This window comes from Strix uralensis, chromosome 20 (genome assembly GCF_047716275.1).
Source record: "Strix uralensis isolate ZFMK-TIS-50842 chromosome 20, bStrUra1, whole genome shotgun sequence".
Lineage (NCBI taxonomy): Eukaryota > Metazoa > Chordata > Aves > Strigiformes > Strigidae > Strix > Strix uralensis.
The window spans coordinates 4,370,274-4,389,789 of NC_133991.1; the positions used below are offsets into that span (position 1 = coordinate 4,370,274).

Sequence of the window (19,516 nt, forward strand, 5' to 3'; positions counted from 1 at the left end):
CCCTGCTTTAGGAGGAGATGAAGGCGTTTTTACCGATGACAAGCAAGTCTTGTTTAGAAACCTGGCACCAGAGCAGCTCCCCAGGGCCTCGGCAGTGACAGCTCCAGCCTACAGCCGCTCAGGCTCCTGCCCAGCCGGGCTCATGCTCCTCACTCGCTTGCAGCAGGAGGTTTCTCCAGGAAGAGCTGTTCCCAGAGCAGTGTGGTGCTGGTGGGCACCAGAGCCAGCAGCTCCACCAGCCTGATGAAGGTGTTGGAAAGGCTGGTAGCAGCCATCAGCCCTGCGCTTGCTGAGAAACTGGACCCACAGCTGAATTGGGAGGAGCAAGGTCAGATGAGCAGAAGGTTTTGTCAGCCAGGCTCAAAAGAAAGATGCAAAAAAAAGGGGAAGGGAAAGTCTCCCCTTTCTTTTGGCTGCTTGCAGTGAGAAGCAACATGCACTGAAAAGGCTCCTTTTAGTGGGGTGCATTCCTGCTGCTCCCACAAAGGGAACCCCACTTGTAAGGTCTCATTCTGTGGACACTTTGTGCCGTCTCTCCTGACAGCCAGAGCCGAGGAAGGTGCCGGCTCTCCCCAGCCTCACTTCCCCTCCTCAGCACCAGCTGCTGCTCCCACGCTTCCCACAGGCACGAGCTGTGCACGGGGCGATGCCACGCTCTGGACATGCTCTAGCCTGATCTTGTGGATCAAATATCAAAAATTTCAGCAATGCCCACTTGTATTGGGTGGCAAGGTTCTGGAAGCAAAGGGCTGCAGGGATGGCTTCTGTGAGAAGACACCAGGAGCTGCCCCCACGTTGGGCAGAGACAGTGGCACACAGCTCCTGTACGGAGCCGCTGCTGGCCAAGGCTGAGCCCATCCATCAGCAATGGCGGTAGTGCCTCTGGGATAATGTATTTAAGAAGGGGAAAAACTGCTGCACAACAGCAGCTGGGAGAGAGGAGTGAGAATACGTGAGAAAAACCATGCAGACACCAAGGTCAGTGAACAAGGAGAGGGAGGAGGTAGAAAAGTCAGGAGTAAGGTTGAGCTTGGGAAGAACGGAGGTGGCGGGGGAAGGTGTTTCTAGATTTGTTCTTATTCCTCATTACCTTGCTCTGTTTCACTGGCAATAAAATAATTTCCCCGAGTCTGTTTTGTCCATGATGGTAACTGGTAAGCGATCGCCCTGTCCTTATCTCGACCCACAAGCTTTCCATCATATTTTCTCCCCCTGTGCTGTTGACGGAGGGGGAGTGACAGAGCAGCCTGGGCACCAGGCCAGGGTGAACCCCACCACTTTAACCGAAACAAGGGTCAGTGCTGGTGTTTGCCAGACCACAGGCTCTGTCACTAACCTTGTTCCCATCAAGCAGCATGTTCAAGAATGCCCACAGCCACTGTAATGAAAGTGCAAACTCCCACTGCATTAAGCCATACAACACTTCTATTTAGGGCTAAAGACCTTGCTGGCATCTAATTAACACACAGATTTTGCAATTTATTGCACAGCAAGAGTGCAACACAACCAGGTATGGCATGGCATTAATTCTCATCCCAGCTCTTCAAGAGGCCCAGCCCCAAGTGGCATCAGGGAACAGTTGTGAACGAGAGCAGCTAAAAGCCCGCAGCGCTCCCCCCACTAACCAGCCATCCTGTGCGGCCCTCCTCAAACAGCCACGTCCACAAAGGAAACTCTAACACCTTCCTTACCATAGCTTTTTATAGGTTTTCAATGCTTTAATAAGCTTCCTCATGTTAAAAGCGCATAGCTACTCCCAGAAGGCCAACAAGACATGTCTGGGCAGCTCAAGTTGCCCACGTTACATGTAGAATAAGGTATAAATTAAAGTTAACTTAATGGCAATTCACAGCAGTGAAGGTCTGCCACAATTTAACGGTAGCTTACTGCTTGTTCTGCCTCAACCCACCACGGCAATACCTGTTATACAGTAACAACTACTCATATGTCTCTGTCTCGGTGTACTTTGTTTCACCTTTCCTGTATTTTATGTAGAGTCCTTCAACACTTATTTCATCAAGGTAGAGTTTACCCCAACTTTTGCTAATTACACAACAGATTTGATATAGAATTTCAGCTAATGGAGCCAAAATATGAGTGTGCAGTGTCCCCTGGGTCCATGGGTACAGTGCCTGCCTACGACGGCATCGGTCCTGCGGGTGTGGAGGTGGCTCAGCTGACTTGGAAGAGGTTTCCTGTCACATCACTGAACAGAAACGCTCGTTTAAATGCAGAGTGCAAGACACAGCAGATCACGTGTGAAGTCAAGCTCAACAATATTCCCATTACTACTGATAAAGACTTTATAATCACTTTATTAAAACTGTATTAGCTCAGATTTTGCCAAAATAATTTACACAGTAGAAGTATGCCACACAGAGAGAAATAATACAACTCTGCCTGATGTTTGGAGTATTTCATAAGAGACAGCTTCCCACACTTCAGTGTGAGATTCAGGTATGTACAGCTGTTGCATCCCATCTCCATCAGCCTACCGTGTCCTAAATGCGCTCACCACAACTTCTCTGCTAAGAAGGTATCGAGAAACAAGGCTCTGCTTCTTGCCCATTAAGACTCCTTCCCCTGCTAGGCACTACCTAAAAGCCTGGCTAATTTAAAAGGGCTCCTTGCAGCTGAGAGCCACCATACCCCTGGAGACAGGAGGAGTGCAGGGACTCCCCAGAAAAATCAAAGGCAGTGATTTGTGATCAACACATGAAGACAAAAGTAGGTGATGAGCAGTGAGTGCTGCTCACATCCCCTGCCTGAGCACTGACCCTGCAGGGAGCTAAGAGGGAGCTTTGCTTCCAGCCTACCTCCATAAGTAGGCCAGGCTGGCTACTGTCACTGTCCATCTGTCTGTCCACAGCAACAGCAGCGTAGACAGCCTATGATTTATCTTTCCGTGCTGTCTTATTTAACAGTACTTTCACCCTGCACACAGGTTCTCACTCTTCCAGTTTAATGAAGACATTCCTTGGGCGTTCAGCCTTTAGAGCCCCCAGGGAAAGCTGGCCACAGCCTGGGATGAGAGCACACCACTGCCTCCAAGGCCACGGGCTGCGCACCCAGCTTCCGCACGGAGAGCGGCCTGTGTGGAGCGCAGCTGGTGGTGGACACCAAGGGCAGCTGTGCTGGACTCCAACCGCCAGCATGGCTTTTCTTCCACATAAAAAATAGTTATTAAAAAAACACCTTTCCCTTGAGAAATAGTTTGGCTCAGGCCAACGCTGACACCCCAGAGCTGGTGACAGGGAAAGCGTCCATAAATGAGTGTCCTGTGCTACAGATTTCATCCCGTGCCAGTCTTCCCCGAGGAAGATGCTCCTCATCCTTAGGCACAGAGGGACTCACCAGCTCTGGGCTGGGCCTCAGGCTCTTCAGGAGCTCATCATGAATGTGCCAGAGCACTTCTTGCATTTCCACTCTCTTCAGGGAACGTACTTCCTTCCTGGAGCCAGGCCGGAGCGTTTCAACGATGCAGAGGTGACAACGCACCCGGGCACTGCTATGGCTGTCTCTGCTCACAGTCACTCCTTGCCTTCATGGAATGAGTCTTCCTTTCCAAGAAGCTCGTCAACAAGTCCCCCCATCTTGTTAGCACCGTGCTGAGGCCCAGCAATATTACTAGGTAAAAGACTTAACCATGCTTACCATATGATCAACTCCACAGGCAACATCCACCACCTCACCGGGTACAGTCACCTGGATCAGACACACAAGAGTGGATTATTTCTCAAGCTGGTACTCTGCCCCCGATACTTCCTATTTCTCATCCTCCTTCTGCTTAACATGCCAGCTGGTTTCACAGGGACTTGTACCAATGAAAGTGCCATCTTGAAAACCCAGAGAAAGCAAGATTCAGCACCAGACATGCTTGTGCATCGAGCTGTGAAATATTCCCCTTCCCCCTTCACAGAAGCACATAAACCTTTGGAAGGACAGAAAGAGAGGGCTCACTAGCAGACAGTGAGGAGACTGTAGCCTCAGCCCATCTGTTCAGCAGCAGAAACAGCATGACCAAACAGAGCGTAATCCGGACAGCAGGAAGAGGATTTGCCCAAGCACCACAAGGATTTGCCTCTTCTCTCATGGGCAAGGACTGGAACAAGGCAAAAGCTCAGCTCAGCCTAAGGCAGTTTTTGCTTTGATGCTGAGCAGACCCAGCTCACTCAGTGCAGTTACAGCTCTTTCACTTAAAACTGATTTCAAACTCAAGGAAAGCAGAGGCCACAAACGCAAGTTTTTCCTTAGAGGTAAGGGAGAGGAGAAATGGCTAGTTCTAGGGCAGGAGGTCACAGACAAACGTCCTCGTAACTGCCCTTGCTGTGGTATGTTGCTGTACTAGTGTCAGACAGGAGCTGGCTGTTCAAGGGAGCATAACCCTCAATGTCCACACCGAGGGAAACCTGGACATGCCACGCTTGGTGAATTCAGAAACTCCACTCAGCCACAGCAGTGTGATTTTAGGCAAACGCTCCAAAGTTAGTCTTTTTTTGTTCATTTTTAAAAGGAGGAGAAAGCATGCTAAAGAAACACATCCACTGCAAGTTCAGACACATGGAAAGGGACTCCAGGGTGGTCCAACTGATTGCCTCCCTCCTCTCCTACTTGGCCTTCATGGAGACTGGGAACATCTGTTAGGCTGAGTGCTGAACTCCAGAGCCAAAGACTCTTCTACACCCACAGAGTCTGGCTCTCGGAGCCATCTGAGAGAAGGGAGTGGAACTGGAAGCGTTACGAAACAGCTATGAAAACAGTTCAGTGGCTAAGGTTCTCCTACTGTAACTACAGTCAGTCCAGTGCCCCACCACCACAGCTGCTTGACTTGGAAGAGGAGCAGGGGAAGGAAGCCCACTGCTATGTGGATCTGCTGCCACTACAGTCTGATCACCATGACCAAAATGTTCACCTAATTTTGGGTCACAGATGACCAATACTGGCGGTTTTCTCTGCAGCACGTGCAAAAGTGAAGTGCAGGTTAGAAGGGGAGGAAAGAGGCAGTAAGGGGTAGCAGGTAACTGTGGACAGAAGGGAGATAAGAACAGTTCAGATGTAATGGCACAGCACCAGATGTCGCTTTGGGATCTGAAATCGGTACTGAAATAGCTGACTAAAAAAAATTACTGAATACCTCCATCCCTAAGCAGGTTATGCAAGGACCTCTGGAAAACAAAGCACTTCTACAGTCATCTTAAGCTTCCACTTCTTTCAAAATTACTCAACAAAACTACACGGCAAATCATGTTTCTTGCCCTCAGGATAACAAAGACTAAAGAGTATACTCTTGGCCTTAACACTGCCATCCTTACCCTCCATGGGAAATACTGGTCTTCCATTCTTCCAGTTCCCAGGCACCCTCTTAGATTCTTGCCCCATACAAACAGTTCTCCTCTGTCTGTACAGGGAAAAAAAGAATAAAATAGGACAGAGTCATTAAAAAGGAAGAATTCTATTTGTGATGCTGGCAAGTGTGGCAGCTACAGTGCTTCTGGGAGCATAAAGGGCTATACATGCAGTATGAAAGCCACCGAGTTTAGTTCCAAGTACAATAAATGTGCTTGTGCTTGGGGAAAATTATGCCTAATGAGCAGGACAAGCAGCAAGTCCTGTGCACAAGTCTTTGCTTTCCCCTCTTACAGCTCTTGCTTTGGAATTTTATTTGAAGAACAAGTGCAGCAGAAGAGATTCCAGGGAATCATTTGTGGTGAAGTGAATCATTTATGCTGGAAGTTAGACAATTACAGCTGACCCACATCAGCTATCAGCACAGCAAACTGGGTAAGCAAGGCAGTGAAACGTGTCCTAAGCTGTCACCTGGGGACTGGTTAGTCAGCTGCCTGACAGAGTGACCTTCTAATGACAACTGGGGAAAAGAAAAAAACTTGTGTTCAGAGTTGAAGAGTTTTAAGCTCCTCAGCAAAACACGTAGATCTCAGAAGTGTTCAGATCAGTCCCACAGTAGAGACAACCAAAACAACATCTGTAAGTACAATGTAATCAGAACAGTTTCTAACACTTCCTGAATACCAGGGGGAGACCAGTTACAAGCCCCCTGTAACCAGAATGATAGTGTCACACAGACCACTTCTCCCAGAAAGACCAAGCACGTTGGCACTTGGCACTTTTCATTAGCAAACTATCACTTTTGCTACCAAGCATGTGGGTTTTCTGTGGTGCTGCCCTCTGCTGCCCGTTTTTAAGTGACTGTCAAATTCAAAACCCTTTAAAGGCTGGTATCAAGTACAGGGTGTATCATACCCTTTGCATGTTAAATGTGTAGGTCTTCCCATCTGATTGCTAACTCAATCGGTCAGAAGAGCCAAAAAACCCTGACACTCAGCTCTGATTTTAAATCAGTTTTGGTTTGTTCATTTACCACAAATTCCTGCTGCTTCTAAAGTGCAACTGACCGACTTATTCTGTACAAGGAAATGAAAAAAACGTCCCAGGTTTCCTGTTTGAGAGAAAGTTTTTGTTTGCTTTAGAAGAATAACACTTTCTTAATTAAAGCACAAGTTAGTGCATTAACTATGTTAGAAGCCATGCTGACACCTGTAAATGTGCAACCCATCCCTCCTGTTGCATTCCAGTGTGCTTTAAGTTTAAAGAAAGACGGGTGCTTTTTGTTTTCTTTTAACTGCCAATAATACGACAATGTGACTTCTCCATGACAGTAGGACTAGAAACTTACTTGTAAGTGCCGCAAACTGGCTGAGTCCACAGCGAATGTGAGCAACACGGATGTCCGGATTGAAGTCTGAGCAGCCAAAAAGGCTGGGTGGGATCATCTCTGGCACTGCTGTCTCTATTAGGTTTGGTCCTTTCCCAAGAATTCCATATCCCCAGACAAAAACATTTCCTTCTTCTGTATTACAATAAGAACACATTCTGTAAGAAAGTCTGTGCTTGTGAAATTCATACCATGACCACAAGTTAATCAGATCCAAAGGGATATTTTCCTTTTCCCCAGAGCAGTCTAGCACCTTTTGATTATTTAGTTTGCAAACAATGCATTCCCATCCAAATGCCTTATTTTTTCCTAAGCTGTGCAAGCAGATCAAGCTTCACAGGCAAAACTTTCATGGGGAAATAACGCCAACACAGTGTGGGCTGGATAAAATACTTCGGCTTACTGACTGATGGGACAGAGGTTGAGTGTTTTATTATCACCGCTTTTTCCTTTGAGGCATGGCCAAACCAGCAGTAGGCTAGTTGCTCTGCCTGGCGTTCTGCCCTAAACTGGGTGCCTGGGAAAGGCAGCAGCTGGACACTGGAAGACAGAGTAAGTTGCCATGTCTGCTAGCTCTGCTCCCTTCATGCTAGAAGCTCAAACGTCTTGTCATTACAACAACCGCATCATACATATGATTGTCTTCCTTGAGACAATCCTTCATAAAAGTAGTACAATCCTCTACATCACTCCTTTACTCAGTGACTTTCAAGCTGTGCTCCCCTGGCCACTGGCAATCCAAAGCAGCATTCACCAAGAAGCCTGCTGCAGAGTTTCACTGTTCTCAGAACTCTCTGCTTTCCAACCTAGTTTATCAAGATTTATCTACATGTCAGATTTATATTCAGTCTGAGGGTCTCTTCTTTCTCTCAAGTGCTCTACTTCCTCCCTTTATCCATCTCCATTATAGGCCACGCACAGCCTGTGTGATCAACAAACGAGATCAGAACCAGAGGCAGCAACCATGCTCTTGTTCTAGTTTGCATAAGTGCTCACGACAGCACATACTGGAAGTAATGCTCTGCGGCTAGTGAAAATAACCCCCTGGTACATTCTTAAATCCTCCCAGCTTTCCTCATGACAGTACTTTCCTGTTTCCAGTAAACAAGATGTTTGCTCCATGATGTTACTGCATGGCCATGCACTAAAGAGGACAATTGCAAAAGCGAACTCACCCGTAAGCACAATATTGCCAGTCCCTCCACACGCAGCCTCCTTCACCTTCCCAATCTTGAATGGCAAATGTCTGGGAACATTCACCTGTATGAGATTGCAAGAGAGTTGTTAGAGACAAGGTAAACTGCAAACCAGACACCATTCATAACTTGTCCTCTAGTTCTGGTTAGAGCTTACATACACTGAATTCCTGACACAGACAACCTTTATTGCCTGAATAAAGGAACAAATGCAATTCCCAAGATTAAAAAAGCTACATGAAATTCATTAAGGCTGAGAGTGCGGACAAAGTGGAAAAAGTTACCCACTGGAAAGCTTACATGCGTGGCAACAAAGCTGGGAACGCTTAACACCTGCTTATATCCCTGGCTCTGAGTCAGACAATGGGCAAGTCAGTAAGCGAGCACACTTGCAAGTTTTCACAATGGACAAGATCACTAAAATTTGGTCTGCTTTGGCATTTCTGAACATACTAGGGAAAAATCACTCAAAGATAATCCTTCTTATTTGGTACAGTTCAACACAACAGAAACCTACACAGCTTAACACATGTAAACAGTGGCCTCGGATTTCACAGATAATATCCAGCTCTGCTTACCACAATTTGGACTTTATTGATATTGTACCTAAAACTCCCGCTTTGGCAAACATGCCCTTCATCCATTTCAGACCCCTCTGACCTTCACTGAACACCCAGCCAGGAAACCACCTACACTACTTAACCTGGTCATTGTCTTCAGGCCTTATGGATATCAGTAATTAGTCCTTCATTAAGGATACATCAGGAAAGGCATGGGAAACAAAGGTACGTGTTTTACTAAAGCCATACTAATGCAATTGTCTGCTCTTAGCCTTCTGCCAAGAATAGCTTGAGTATTAATTAATTCTCTGACTCCATTTCCTACACTAACTGTAAGAGGAGACCATCTGCTTAATTACCTCAGTACTACAATGCTGTGTCAAGTCAGCACTACATTTCTGCCCCAGATAAGTTTGCTCCAAAAACCTTTTACCTGTTGAGACACTGAGATTTGTTTAGGACTTGGCTATAAACCTACTAAGGTTGTTCGTGAAAAATTCACCAACATACAGGTTGACTGGAAGGGACTTCCAAGGGTCATCTGTACCAGCACCATGCTCAAAGGACCACTCGAAATTTTAGACTAGCCAGCCAAAAGACTAATTCCTGTCCTGTAACCAGCACAAGCACTCAAGCTGGATCTCAATTTGGTGCAAAGTCCATGTGATGGGGAAAGGAGAACATGGGGTGTACTCTTCCTTTATAACAGACTAAACTAGGGTAAGGTGACACAAGCCTTTGCCTATCAATAGCTGGGAAACATACTGCCCTAAAGCTATACAAACATTTCAGGCAGATTGGTTTTGTAAGTATAAGTAAAACCAGCCTGCTAGTGGTGTTAGTTTATACTGATTTATACCGCTGTCAAAAGAGCCCAGAGCAGGGACAAGTGTGTAATTGTTAACTCTGTGAGCAGCAGCTGAACTGAAACATGTAAAAACACGCCCCCAGGCTGACTGACCTGTGTGGTTTCTGTGACAGATGCTAACTGCAAGTATTCTGAATTTCCCCAACCAAAGACGTCTCCTTCATCTGAAACAGCCAGACAACAGTCCCCATAGGAAGAGACCTGGATAATGTTTACTCCAGCAATGTCACCACGTAGCTTAGTAGGAACACTGGTGATGTTGTAGTGTCCAAGACCTGAAAGGAAAAAAGTAGAGAGATGATGAAGAATTTTTTTCCAAGACTGTTTTTAAAGCCTACACAGGACCGTTTTGTCATGTTATAACCCAATCACCCTTCCTCCAGAAGAAATCTTTCTGTTTGTATCTCTTAACTACCAGCTTCAATGGACAAGGAGTCACAAACACCAGTTCTACTAGTCAAAGCTACCTCTCTAGAGTACAAAACAGCTTTATACAATCACACCTGCGACAGTCTCATCTCTCTTGTCTGCATGGACCAAAGTGTTGGAGAGAGCAGTAACCAAGCTAGGCAGATATCCCAACAGAGCTAAAGTTTCACAAACTGGCCACATCCCGTCTTCTGCAAGGAGAGCCATCAGTGACAGCACACTGCAATCAGTTTAGACAACATCAGAAGTGGCAAGAGAGTCTGGGAAGCAAACACTTTACATGACACAGAGCTGCCTGGAAAAGAGGCCAGAAACAAGATGGGCTACAGTGTGTCCGCACAAGAGAACCATGGGAAGAACCCAGCTTCAGGAGCGGCAGAAGGACTAAACAGTTGGTAGGACTGTGAGGAAGTTCTTTGACAGCAGAAGCCACCAGAAAAAGGGCCTGGCCAATGATCCCATGTAAGACAGCAGTAGCCACCAAAGGTCTCTGTCAGTTCAAAAGGAGCAAGAAGCAAAACAGACCCTGAAATGAGAATCAGGAAGGCAAAGCCTGCACAGAACCAGGGAGCTAACCTTCCCCTGTCACTGCCACATGCCCTCACAAGCTTTAAACAGTAGACATGTTCTCCTCAGATTGCATGCTTGGATTGCCAGCGTGCCATCCTACGGCCCCTCTAAAAGTGAACTGGTTTGTCTCAGTTTGGTTACACAAAAGTATTGAGAACATCTGCACATAGCTGCACACACCAGCCCCTTTCTGTCCACGCATGCACGACAAATATCCATCGCAAGCTCTGAATTAGGACGGCTTGCCACAGTCATCAGTTCACTGCAACGCTCCTACCTGTTTGTCCATCAGCTCCCCATCCACACGCATAGACCGCACCCTTCTTGGTTCTAAACAGACTGTGGTCCTGCCCACACACAACCTGCACACAAACAAAAAGTCAGAGCTGGTCAGAAAAGGCCATGTGTTCAGAATCGATTTAACAAAGCATTACTGGCAGCCAAATTGAGCAATGAACATCTACAATGCCCATCAGTTTGGATTTTGACTCTTCTCACCCAATCACACAGCTGTACATACAGGGAAGGCTAAGAACAGCACGATACAGCACAGAAAACAGCAGAATTTTCTTTGTGGAAAGTGATGCTGCAGTACATTTTTTTCCAAGATCCAAAACAAGGCCTAGTTAACACAAGGCTCAACTCAACAGCACAACACAATAAAACAGCAAAGAGTAAATAAGAGATCTCCCTTCCCAGAGTGCTACCACATGGCGTTCAACGCCAGCTACAAACTGCTATTGATTCTTTGCCATGTAAGCGCTCTAGGAACACATCTGTTCTCAAATTGACATTTATGTTGAACTAGCAATCATATCTGCCACAGGCTTGGCAGGAATTAAAGCCAGGATCTTCAAAAACAGACATTAAAAATTAGTCAAAGATTAAAGGGATTTAATCCACAAGTTAAGAAAGTGACTACCAAGAATATTAAGCACATAACTTTGTCATCAAAGTACAACCAGGTACCAACCTGGTTATTCAACCCCCTTGAAAAAAATAATGAAAAATCCAAACAGAAGTTTACAAGCCTAATTCAAAACATCATTAGGACGTACCACGACACACTCTCACCACGTGGACCTAAATGAATCACCTTTGCTTTCTAGGATGCTGCATGGAACAGCAGCAATGTTTGCCCACAGAGCTCTGCTACAGCAGCACAGACACCAGCAAACTGCTCCGGTGCCCGGAAATGCTGCAGCCATGTGCAGACTCAGTGGCGTTTCTGCTGCCCTGCAGCCCCTCGCTCTCCTAGAAACCTGCCCTAGGGACAGTCTCACAGGTCACTTTTGAAACAGGGAAAATAAAATTCAAAATAAAACAGTTCCCAAGCGATATAAAAGTGACAAAGGGGAACAAGAGCAGGAAATCAGGACAGGAAGGGATGAGGCATCAGAATGACCTCACTGCTGTGCAAACAAAAGCTGCATTGGCACTTCCAAAATTCTTCAGTAAGTTCAAACCCTGCATTGCCTTTAACTGCTCTGCAGAGGCATGGAGCAAAATGCCACCTTCTGTTTTTTGTAAGAAACCACACAGCAGATCACCTTGCCCTTCCAAAGAGCTTCAACTGAATGATTTGTATACCAATTTTTTTTTTTTTTTTCATTACAGAATCACAGACAGGTTGAGTTTGGAAGGAACCTCTGAAAGTCATCTGGTCCAACCGCCTTGCTCAAGCAGGGTCACCTACAGCAGCTGTCCAGGACCACATCCAGGTGGCTTTTGAATATCTCCAAGGAGGGAAACTCCACACCCTCTCTGGGCAGTCTGTGTCAGTGCTCAGTGTTTCCTGATGTTCAGAGGGAACTTTCTGTGTCTCCGTTTGTGCTCACTGCCTCTTGTCCTGTCACTGGGCACCACTGAAAAGAACCCGGCTCTCTCCTCTTTGCACCCTCCCTTCAGGTATTTGCACACATTGCCAAGACACACCCCGCAGCCTTCTCTTTTCCTGGCTAACAGTCCCAGCTCTCTCAGCATTTCCTCACAGGAGAGATGCTCCAGTCCCTTCATTGCCTTAATGGTCCTTTGTTGGATTCTCTCCAGTATGTCCATGTCTCTCTCGTACTGGGGAGGCCAAAAATGGCACAGTAGTCTGAGTGTGGCCTCACCAGTGCTCAGTAAAAGGGAAGGACCACCTCCCTTGACCTGCTGGCAACACTAATGCAGCCCAGGATACCGTTTGCCTTCTCTACAGCAAGGGCACACTGCTGGCTCCACAGTCAGCTTAGTGCTCACCAGGATCCCCCGGGCCTTTTCTGCATATAGGGGTGTCTGGGGCTGTTCCTCCCTTCCCTTGCTGAGCTTCATGACATTTCTCCAGCCTCTGGATGGCAGCACCACCCTCTGGTGTATCAGCTGCTCCTCCCAGTCCTCTGTCATCTGCAACTCTCTGCCCCACCATCCAGATCATCAGTGAAAATGTTAAATAGGATCGGACCCAGTGTTGACCCCTGGGATACAGCACTAGTTACTGGCATTCAACTAGTCTTCGAGCCAACACCCTCAGCTGTTGTGCCAGTTTTCAATCCACCTTCAGAATTCAGTTCAGATGATCCTCTTACCTGAACAACTCTGCTGTCAAACTCCTTCAGCTGATGAATTAGATGGCTTTCACTGGACACCACCAAACAACCACCGAGAAGAGAAAAGGCAACAGAGAGGATCTGAGAGGATTGCAACCGAAAAACATGAAGGTAGACCTGTCTTTACTGAAAGCCACTTAGCTATTACAAGAGAGATTCTTTCACGTGTTCTCTAATATATTCAAAGAGCATAGTTCCTGTAAAATTACTTCACAAAGGAAAGACATTTTGCATTCTCTTATTTAAGAAGTTAAGAACTGTCACTTTTTAAATAACCTCTCATGGGAATTGGGGGTGGGAGCAATCCTCAAACATGTTCCCTAGTTTAGAATGAGCACAGACACTAGATAATACTGCAGCACCTACAGAAACACTAGACTTAACCAGAGATTAACCAGATATCCCAGAGCACAAACAGTGTAGTGTTAACATCCATGTCATTCTTTCACAAAAACAGGAATTCTGAACACTCCAATGACTAAATTCCAGTATCAAGGCAAAAAAAAAAGCTAGCTAAATTACAGCTATTTTCTTAAACTCCACAGGCCAAGTCTTGTGGATCACAGATAGTGCAATGAGCAAGATCTCTTCTAGGCCCTGCCAGGGGATCAGTAGCTTTCAACATATTCCCACTATCCACTTACATCACTACTATCTTACAGAGCATTTTAAGAATATGCTTTGGTGTGGCCCACAAAAAGCTTGTAAAGGAGAAGCACTACAGATTCAAAGGCAGTCAGAACAAAGAGATTCAACAAAAGGATGTCTCTTTCATCATTAAATGGCATTTCTAACACCCTCAGAAATAGCACTTGCACTCTGAGAGGCTAAAGGGAGAAAGACCAACTACTAACACCTATTACCTCAAGCAATTTATGAAGGTTGGGTTTTCTCACTATGCCCTGCGAAATCTGTCACATGCTGACATCTTTGTCTTTTGTGAACGTGGTGAGAAGAGTGCTAGTGCCCAGCCTGGTTTTATACGACGCCTGCAGCACAGAACCCTGTTCTCAGACTCCTCAATCTTAAATGGTGTCCTTATACTACCAGATGTTTCCCACCTCCAGGCTTTGCTGTAGGGTTGTTTTCATGCAATTACGTTCTTAACATTACAGAAGTTCAGGATCTTTGGATTCTCACCTGTAAGTTTCATCTTCAACAACCTTCCGGCCACACTGTCCATAAGAATTGTTCCCCATTGTGAAAACTGAAAAACAATGATACAATGCACTAGTTTTATTACTGTCCAATCCCCTGAAAGCCTCTTTTCAGGTACACAAAACATTTTCATGAGGTCCTCAGTATAAAAGGTGGAACATAGTACTGTAAAAATTGGCATAAGCTTTCTTCAAACCAAGTCCACTTAAATTCAAGTGACTGAATCCATTTCTGTCAACAATATCCCAGTGATATTGTTGCAGGCACAGTAGCGGTACCTGGAGGCCATTGGCTGTTTTTCAGTAATTGCCTAGTTCATCCTGCCGTTGCCAAGGAGACTCAGAAATAGATCAGCGCTCCCAGAGGAGCGTTAAATCAACCAGCCAACCAGCTCACCCACTGATAAGCAGCACTGGATCGCTCAGCACAGCACTGAAGCCACTGTACCAGAGAATTCAGAGATGTGGAGGCACAATTCAAACACAGGATCTTCTGTATAAAGGCCTATTAATTAATCGCTTTTATAAAGGTAGCACTCTGGGGCTTCAAGGGGAAAGTAACACAGGAGTATTGGCACAGCCATCCAAAACTGAATTCAAAAACACGTCTGACTGAACAAGACAAATAGGCTACACTTAAACAAGGCCTTGGGCTAGATAAACAATCCATATTTTGCACTTGCAGAGAAAAAGCTTCCAACACATTTACAGCTTGAGTCAAGCAGAGCTCAACACACAGTTATCAGCTCAGGGCTCTCTGCCGGGAGCAATCCAGAAAGGCCAACAGCTACCTGCGTGACATCGACATAGCAGACAGCCCATCTGGGGTCTAGTTCTAAAGGACAGCAGACAAACTTTTCGGAGCTTTTAATAAAAGCATAGTCAGGTATCCCTTGTCAGCAGCACAACTGATACTATACCTCCTTCGCTATCTGTCAGGATCAGGGAATGGGCTCTCCCACAGGACACCTGCAAGACTCGAGTCTGCTGTGGCTTCTCCAGTGGCAATGGAATTGGAGATGGTTCCAAGACATACTCATAGCCCTTAGCTTACAGAAGAGAGAGAAATATTAAAAGTCAGTAGCTTCCACAAAGCAAATTCATCATATATTTGCCCATCCTGCTGATGCACACTCATCTCTATTTTGTTACAAAAGTAGATATATTTTAGGAAGCCAAGATACTAACCAAAGTAAAAGGTTGACTGGGATTCATCGGTGGGGGGGAAGAAGTTAAAAGCCGTAAGGATGGTTGAAGCCAGTAATCACTGCCTAATCAAAAGCCACCATACCTGAATGTTATTAAGGCTTCAGGTGGACAGAACTGAGAAACTGGGGCTTTCGGCCATGTGTTCAACAACTTCAGTGAATAAGGCTGGATTACTAGAGAGCTTAACACCAAGCACAAACTAAGTACTCTGTGCAATGGGGGATACTGCAAACAAGATACAATAGCAGCTATCACAAAAAGACAGCATGAAAGGTGAACAAAAAAATCTTAGGGCTTCATATTTAAAGAACAGTAGATTAAAAGACCTTTCAGAAAAAACAAATGCAAGAAACATTAGCTAACTTGGCTCCATAGGGGATAACAGATCTAACGTTTGCGAAAGAAAATGACAGGCTGTACTAGAAAAAAAAGATTTAGTAACTTGAAGAATATATAATCAGTTACTGTCCACTGGGGAAAAAAAATGAAAAAAAGAACAGCAAAACATAAATCAGTACTAGGGAAAAGGTTAAGGGGAGATAAAAAGCTTTGATATCAAAGAAAGCCACTCTAACAAGTGAAATCAAATCCCAGAGGACCCAAAGCAGTATTCTGCTCACATGCAGCAGTGCTTTAACAAGTTCTCACTGCTTTCAATTAAAACAAACCCAGAAAGTCTACACGTACCCTTTTACAGTAAGACACTACTTGATGCAAGGACAGGCGTCACAAGAATGGTGGGAGCCTGCCACGCAATACAGCAGAACTGAAAGGCAGCAACGTTTGTATCTGTCTAAGGAGACATGGAAGTCACTGCAAAGCAAAAAACTTTTCCTCTCTCTCTGTTCCTTCCAGCAGAGTGACACAAGCTACTGGGATCTGTTGCAATCGTCACTGACATCTGAGGGATTTTGGAGAAGAGAGGCAATGAGGTGGCTAAGGAAGAGGAGGGTGAGAGTAAAATATTAGTAGTTTAGCTTAGAAACAGCTGAAGTTAGAGCATGAAATACAATCATCTCTAAGTCAGAGGATTGCAAATTCCCCTGGAAACAAAGCATCTACAGGGGCACAGTGCTGGAACTAGCAGGTACCAAAGTAAGTCTATAAAACTGAGTAATGAGCCGCACATCCAACAGGAAGCTTGTCTGTGGGAAGTTAAATATGGAGCAGTAGCAATCCCACCGATCTGCACCAGACTTTCAACAGATCCTACCAAACACGGAACGCTTTCTTACTTAGAGGGGCTTGAACTGCAAAACTATTTAACCTACTGCTGGATTCTCTGGCAAAAATAATCTGCAGGTCAGATGAAAAACAAGAAAATAGTAAGATACTCCCGAGACGTCAGCATGCACAGAACTAAGACAGAGTAGGAGCTGAAACCTTTAAAAGCAGAAGTGAGTGGAGGCTTCTGTGGACCCTTCATTTTGCAGCTGCTGTTTAAGCACACACACACTTTTGGACAGTGTGGTAGCAGCGATGCGCCACTGTAAACTCCAGCATTCTGCATAGCAGCTGCAATTTTCTTTTGCTTCTCCACAAAGTTTAATCTTTTGCCTATATCAGGTGCACCATACCTTAATGGATTGTGCTTTTATAGACTATAAAGAAAAAAACTGCTTTTAACATGTTTTTCCCCAATTGTTTATGGAGGAATGTTTTCAGAGACAGCCATTCTATAAGGGAAGTAAGTTTGTGTTTTTTCTATCCGTTTTAGGTAGAAGGTGGCAATGTTCTGCACAGAAATCATCATCTTAAATGTGTTTAAATGCGTTTGAGAGCCTGGTGTAAGACAGAATGACTGAGTAACATGTTTTTTCCTTCAAAATGCAATTTTGTACTAAAATACAAAACCCCTACAGCTTCACAAAAATCTCCACTGACTGTATAAAAAGATCTCTGTGGCAAAGGAAATTAGTTCATAGGAGCAAAGTCAACAGAAGCGAGCTAACCATCTTGCCAGAATAATTTTAACTAGTCCACTACATTGTCTACTATCAAACTATAGAGATTTAAAGCAACACCTTAACCAATATACACACAGTTCTACAGGATAAATAGCTACTTAGATTTTAGTTACCTCAGACAAGAATGTGGGTGCAGTGCACAGAATGGATGCATACTCTGACCAATTACAAAGCACACAAAAACACAATTCAGTCACCAAAAAAACTTATTTAAAAAAACCAAACTACACAGCCCTGCACTTTGCATCAAAGTCTCCTGGACACTTTTCATGCCTTCTAATGCCAGGTTTCCCACACACATGTCCTGTAGTGCCCCCCTGTAAATCTTTAAAACACTTCAATCCTTACTTCGATCTCTTATGCTTCTCTGGAATCCAAGCTGGGAATCCTTGTTAAGCCCCATGCCCCACACTTTGGTGATGTCCGTGGTTGTAGAGGACAGCAGCGTGAATCCATAACCGCAGGCAGCAGAGGATATCTTTGAAGACAAAAACCACAACATTCAGATATAAACTATAGCTTAGGAAAACAAGTTTCACCCCACGCTATTCGTTCATCAGCATTCATCCTTCATTAAGCTAGATCCAAATATGGCCCAAATTCATGGTGTCTATAGTCTCTGCAAAAATGATTGAACACTCTTCAGTGACAAGCACAATGGTGTAAACTCAAGTCCAACATTACTGCCTCGGAGTTTTGTTTTTGCGTGCCTACATTTTTATTTTTGCATTATTTTGGACTCATTCAAACACAACAGGAAGACCTATTTGCTGATCTGCAAGAGCAGTAGAGAAAAAAAAACAAACACAGAGATATATTAAGAGAATAACGTTCCTCTGTTTTACTCCTTTTGCCAAAAAAAAAAAGCCCAGTATAAAAACTCTGACCTTCTTTGAACTGGATGGCAGAACATAATGACTGAAACATGCAGACAAATGAATAACATGATTTTCAATCAAGCTTCCAATTTCATCAAGGTGAGAGCAGCTGTGAAAGACACTGAAAACAAGGCCTGTTTTCTCTGATAAATGGTCTCTGACAAAAGAATATAGATCTGTATTTTCCAAATCGCATGCCACTGTAGTTATATCAAAATAATCCTGATTAATACCGCTGTAACAATTAAAAAAAAAAAAAAAAAAAAAAAAAAGAACCGCGGCAAAGTCTTTAAGTCCGACTACTTAACGCATTTCAAAACTGAGGGAAGAATCCTGCCAGGACTAACTGGCCCGGACGGAGGGGCACTGATGTTGGCAACGCAACGCCAGCGTCACCCTGTCGGGAGAAAACGGAACCGCCGCCCCGGGCTCACCTTCTCCTCCGTTTCCAGCCGGTAGGGTGTGGATTGGATCCGCCGCGGTTTCTTCCAGCCCACGTCCGGCTTCACGAAGCTGGGGACGCCCAGGGCGCCCGAGTAGCAGAAGCCCCACACGAAGACGCGGTCCTTCCGCTTGGCCGCCTTCCCCGCGTACTGGAACACCGGCGCGGCCTCCTCGGCCTCTCTCAGCTGCCGGACGCTCTGCGGACCCGCCGGCTTGGCCAGGCCCCTGCGGAGAGCCGGCGGCGGCCGCGCTCCCCTCGGCGGCCGCGCTCCCCTCAGAGCCCGCCACATCGCCGCCCGCCCGCGCCCCTCAGGCCGCCGCCATCTTGCCGACCTCTCACCTGCGACCCCGCGCGGGCGGGGGCCGCGCGCCGCTCACGGCCCCCTGCGCATGCGCAGCGCCGTCACGCACGGCCGGGCAGAGAGCGGCCGCTGCCCCGCCCAGGCCCGCGCCGCCAGCTAAATCTAACCCCAGACCCAGCCTCAGCCCAGAGTTAGGCCCAGATTTATACCCAAACCCAAACCTAGACACAAGCCTACACCCGGACCCTATTGGGAAATGCAAATCCAAACTGAAATCCACACCCAGACACTAACCCGGACCCACCCCCACACCCCATCGGCGCTGGCCGTGCTGTGGTGGCCGCTGGCCTCCTGACATGGCGGCCCTCCATCAGGGCAGGAGGGACCCGTGTCCTCAGCCATGGGAAGCCCTGGCAGGCCCTGGGCCACCTGCCCCACACCCCTCACGCCCCGCTGCCGTTTGGGGTGGCCACCTGGCCTCATGGCTCCTATCCCACCCCAGCCAACACGTCCACACAACCCAGCCCTCGCTTTCCACTAGAGGGAGTGAAGCAGCTGCCTTGCGGGAGGAAGCTGCCATCCTTTCACCCTCAAAACCCAATTTCCTCACTGCCA

At 46.1% G+C, this 19,516-nt stretch overlaps 1 protein-coding gene across 2 annotated transcripts; it reads right to left on the bottom strand.

The window, feature by feature from the left end:
• Window positions 1-2,297: 2,297 nt before the first annotated feature.
• RCC1L (RCC1 like) lies at window positions 2,298-18,963 on the bottom strand. 2 transcript variants are annotated; one of them, XM_074890199.1, is made up of 11 exons: window positions 18,590-18,963; window positions 17,626-17,755; window positions 15,022-15,150; window positions 14,085-14,151; window positions 12,924-12,975; window positions 10,634-10,718; window positions 9,451-9,632; window positions 7,909-7,993; window positions 6,695-6,868; window positions 5,313-5,398; window positions 2,298-3,705 (listed from the first exon to the last, which is right to left on the bottom strand). In XM_074890199.1, exons 1-11 carry the CDS (start codon window positions 18,887-18,889, stop codon window positions 3,628-3,630), a joined length of 1,368 nt encoding a protein of 455 aa, XP_074746300.1. In that variant the 5' UTR covers window positions 18,890-18,963; the 3' UTR covers window positions 2,298-3,627. The 2 variants fall into 2 exon arrangements, with proteins under 2 accessions (XP_074746300.1, XP_074746301.1); XM_074890200.1 differs by lacking the exon at window positions 15,022-15,150.
• Between the last annotated feature and the right edge of the window lie 553 nt (window positions 18,964-19,516).